Genomic DNA, 4,532 nt, shown 5'->3' with positions numbered 1-4,532 from the left:
ACCAGTTTTGCAAAGCACGGCACTCCACTAATTCTATTCATCTCCTAACACCACTCTGCCCCCAAATAATCAAATGGTTGCTTAGTGTTAACACTTTCCAGGGTAATTCTTTCAGTTGCCTGTTATGCAGAAATCAGTTGAAATAGTCAGAACAATAGTGGGGTTTTTTTCCTCTGTAAAATCTCTAGACCAAAACAGACAAACAGCCCCTTCTCCTGCCTCCTTCTCTTCTATAACCCCCACAACCACCCCACCACCAAATTACTCTCTTTCCAAGAGAGGGTAGATGAAGGCTCTGACAGATACCTGCCATCCCAGCTCCCTCTTCCCATTTTAGTATTTTTATTCAAAATGCCAATGAAACAGGAGCCAGTACTTGTTTGGTTTATTTGGTTTTTTTTTAAGTGCAAATAACATTTCTTTCCATATAAATATAAAGTTCTATGAAAATATAGAAATTACAATAATCCTAGTTACTGCCCAGCAGGAACATGTTTCTTTGTCTAAAGAGTCAGAGATTAGATTCTCCATTTAAAAAATATGTTTTTTAGCCTGGTTCTAGGGCATTTTCAAACATCGGAAATTCTTTGCCCTACAAACAAGTCCTTTTAGAGATGACTTAAATATGACAGTATGAATGTTTAAACTTATCCCGGAATCGAGGCTATTCAGTGAACTAGAATTCAACACCAAGTATACAATTGTTGGTACACAAAAAGTATTTAAGTTACTTCATCAGATTGCAAAAATACATCAGATTTTATCAATTTCCATCAAGTAATAAATTACTTACTAAAATACAAAAATAAAAAAGCTCAGGTGTGTTTCTTCTGATTCAAGTGTGAAATGCACAACAGTCCTGGTTCTCAGGGGCCACTGCCCCCTGCGGCCGCCCCCACCCGGGAGGGATGCATGTCACTTGCTACGAGCAGACTGCAGGGTTCCCAGTATTCTGTCCCAGTGTGTGAAGTAAGGGGCGAAGTTGCAGTTAAACTGGGAGTGATGCAAGTCGTGGTGCGCCACGCCTCCATACCACCCAAAAGGTACCAGTTTATGCATGGACCAGGGAAACTCATAGCCCGAGTGGTCCTCCACCGACAGCCAGATGTTGACCACGTGGAAGACCATGACGGTGAGCGGGTGACACTGGAGCAGTGTGACGTTCATCATGTCGAAGAAGCCCAAGGAAAACAGCTCCCAGAAGCTCATGTACTGCGTGGCCAGCGCGAACGAGGGCGAGTTCTTGTGGTGCATCTTGTGAAAGTTCCGGTACAGCCAAGGCACCTTGTGGTGCAGCAAGTGCCACACGAAGAACTCGGCGTCAAAGAGCAGCAGGCACAGCACGACGTGGTACACCAGCTGAAGCAGCTCGGGAGCTTCCCGCGGCAGGACAGCCGCGCCACTGGCCCAGTGCAGCAGCGTGGCGGGGAACACGAACACCAAGTGCTGGTAGAGCGTCTGCCCCAGGCAGGGCAGCAGCTGCCGCGCCGTCGGCGAGAAGTCGGGCTGGATCTTGTAGCACCGCAGCGCGGGCACCCAGGGGCACAGGACGTCCAGCATCGCGAAGGGCAGGCAGAACGCCAGGTAGATGGAGATGGAGAAGACGACCGGGAAGAAGGGCGACTGGGTGAAGGCCTCCCGCGTCCTCAGGCGGTCCCAGAGCGGCTGCAGAAACAACTGGCCGGAGCTACACAGGACGTGGGGCTCGGAAGCGTTGAGGCCGCTCATGGCCAGGCCGTCCACCGCAGCCGCCGCGGGTGCTCGCGCGCCGCAGACTTTATGCAGGACTTGGCCCCGCCCTGGATGACGCCGCGGCCTTCGCCTCCAACGCCGGCGGCGGAGCGCGCAGAACTGAATAGTCCCGAAGAGTTAGTTGCGTCCGGTTGCTGAAACACACACCTGCGCTACATTTAATGGGCTTTTATATAGGCAACATGAATGGCACTTAGTAACTTCATACGCATGTCGAATTAGGTCTACTTTTTAAAATTGAGGTACAATTTACAAACGATAAAATGCATAGATCTTTAGAGTTTCTACGAGTTTGGACAACTCTGCTCATCTGTGTCATCACCACCCCCAAACAGGAGCGGGAATATTTCCTCCTCGCCAGAAGGGGCTCCTTTCAATCAGAATTACTTGTCCTTTTCAATGCACACGTACAATTCCGGCTATGCGTATTCATAAAAACACGAGTATAACTGCATTTTTAAAGACTCTAAAGTGACGTAACTTTTGCATCTCGGATCTTTGCTGTCTGCACACCTTGTGTGCCTTTAACCAGCAACGAGGGGCAAACTAACCCTTCTCAGAGGGGGTCCCCGGCCACGCGCAGCTGCGATCAGCGCAGGAAATCAGACGAGACCAGGTGGCGGACCGGAACCTCTGCGGTTCCGACCCCGGAGGGGATCTATCCCCGCAGGGTCGCCGCAGGCTGCAGATCCCACGACGCACAGACCTGCCCGGGGGAGCAGCAAACCCGCGCCGCCGAGCGTCCCTCCGCCGCGCGGTCAAGCGCGCAGAGCAGCGACAGGAACTGCGGAGAGTCCGCGACAAAAGAGGGGACTGTGACTGTTGGCTTCGCTCCGGCAACAACAGCAACAAGTTCTGGTTTTAACATCTAGAGTCGACCCAAACCTGGCTAAAATGGCGCTGCATCTCAGGAAGAAATGACATCAGTAAAGCCCCTACTTTGTTCCATAAGGGGACATATGCGTGTTCCTGAAGCCTCTGGGAGATGTTGGTTGCAGAGACGGTGGGTGTCGCACTTACCCTGCCCTTCCCCGGGGTGGCTTCGCGGCGCCAACTTCCCCTTGGAATTCGTCCCCTATTCCCCCAAAACACCCCAGGCGCTGAGCCAAACTGCAAGGCAGCTCTATCCCTGCATCAAAGCGGGGTTGACTGACGGGGACTGAGCGTTAGGAGGTCGGTACTAGGAGAGCTCTGCGGAGACCCCCAGACTTGCCGAAGGGGGAAAAAAAGCCCTCTGCTCTCCTGACCCGGTGGCTAACACGCAACGCAAGGAACGCCTGGAGAATAGATTGGGACAAAAACTCTGAAGCCAGGGACACCAGCTTTGCCTCTTGGTCTGTGAGGTTGGAGCCAATACTTCACCCCTCCAAATTCCCCACCCCAGGGGAAATAAATAACAGTGGCTATCTCACGAGTCTATTTTGAGTATTAAAAAGGAAATTTAGAATAATACTAAGGCTACCATGTAATGTCTGCGAGGCATTAGCTAGATGTTTTATTTGAAGCGATTTCACCCAACCCGTGAAAGCAGGCATTGCTACTATAGCTGTGTTGCTACAGGAATAAAGAAACAGTGCCTGGCGCACAGTAAACATACAAAGTAAGACACATCATTTTAAATTTATACTTCACATTTTATATAAAGAATAATGGAGGAAGTTTGCAATTAAAATCAAATAAAATTATGTAAAGAGAAGTAAAAGAAAGTCATATATTGTGAAGAATAAGTACGACAAAAATATAGACCAACATATCAGCCTAGAAATATAATAATATATAGGATATGTACATATCCTAGTACATGTACCTGCATATTATACACATGGTATATAATACTGTTCATAATATATAATTATATATTAATATATAACATATAAGATATCCATGGGAATATATGGGATATATAAGATGTTAGACACACACACACACACACACACACACACGCCCCTATAACAGGCCAGTGCATAATTCAGAAACTCCCAATTAGTGTGTTTCCCAGAACTGCCACTGATGGATTATGGATATTCTTCAGATGCCCATTCTCTGAACCCCAGGCCCCTGGTCCTGCTGCAGACTTAAAAAAGAAACACACCTCAGTGTGTCCTAAGATTATTTTGATATTCTTCTTGTGTGTTGAAGAGATAAATGTTCGGAAGCAGCTTTGAGCAGCAAATTGGCAAATACCAAAAAGGGAAGAAATGAGTTTGCTCATGGTTTGGGTAGCTGGATGGTAGCAGAGACAGAGACAATGTAGGCCCCTGGCCTCCTGCTTGTGGGGTTTTTTCAGGTTGGAAAACCTGTCATTTCTAGTCTCCCCTTCAACCTCCTCCTCCAGCTCACTTTTAGTGCAACCCAGGAACATTCTTCTTTTTCCATTCCTGGTAGTATCACCCTGGCTTGAATTTTGTATTGCTCAAGCAGCATCTCAGAGAGAAGAGGACGAGTTTCTTCTCCTTTGCTCCTTTCTATGCGATTTTAAAAAATAAAAAGGTTTATTTGAGAGTGACCTCACACTACTGAATGTAGCATATGCCATTTACTAAGTCTTCATTCTCGGGACCCTCCGTGCTCCAAAGGGACCATCAAAGCTCACTTTCTCAGACTTATAATTGAACTCTGCTCGGGGGTAAAATATCACAAAGATTTGCGCTCAACAGAAACTAAGTCAACCTTCACGTTTCTTTCCAGTACACGCTGTACTTTTTGTGAGGTCTCAGCTATCATGCGTGCTTGCTTTGGATGCTCCCACATTGGGCGACAAAGGCAGGTTTGCTTAATTT

At 47.7% G+C, this 4,532-nt stretch overlaps 1 protein-coding gene across 1 annotated transcript; it reads right to left on the bottom strand.

Annotated features, from left to right (window-relative positions):
- Positions 1–396: 396 nt before the first annotated feature.
- On the bottom strand, positions 397–1,855 carry CH25H (cholesterol 25-hydroxylase). Its single transcript, XM_024563407.3, has one exon. It carries the CDS (start codon positions 1,726–1,728, stop codon positions 916–918), a length of 813 nt encoding a protein of 270 aa, XP_024419175.2. The 5' UTR covers positions 1,729–1,855; the 3' UTR covers positions 397–915.
- Positions 1,856–4,532: the final 2,677 nt, after the last annotated feature.

This window comes from Desmodus rotundus, chromosome 4 (genome assembly GCF_022682495.2).
Source record: "Desmodus rotundus isolate HL8 chromosome 4, HLdesRot8A.1, whole genome shotgun sequence".
Classification (NCBI taxonomy): domain Eukaryota; kingdom Metazoa; phylum Chordata; class Mammalia; order Chiroptera; family Phyllostomidae; genus Desmodus; species Desmodus rotundus.
The sequence above is the reverse complement of the archived record's forward strand: the minus strand, read 5'-3'. Positions and strand labels throughout refer to the sequence as shown.

What these genes read in the sequence shown, in the direction of transcription:
- CH25H (XM_024563407.3), bottom strand. Translation starts at nt 1,728, where the DNA reads ATGAGCGGCCTCAACGCTTCCGAGCCCCACGTCCTGTGTAGCTCCGGC.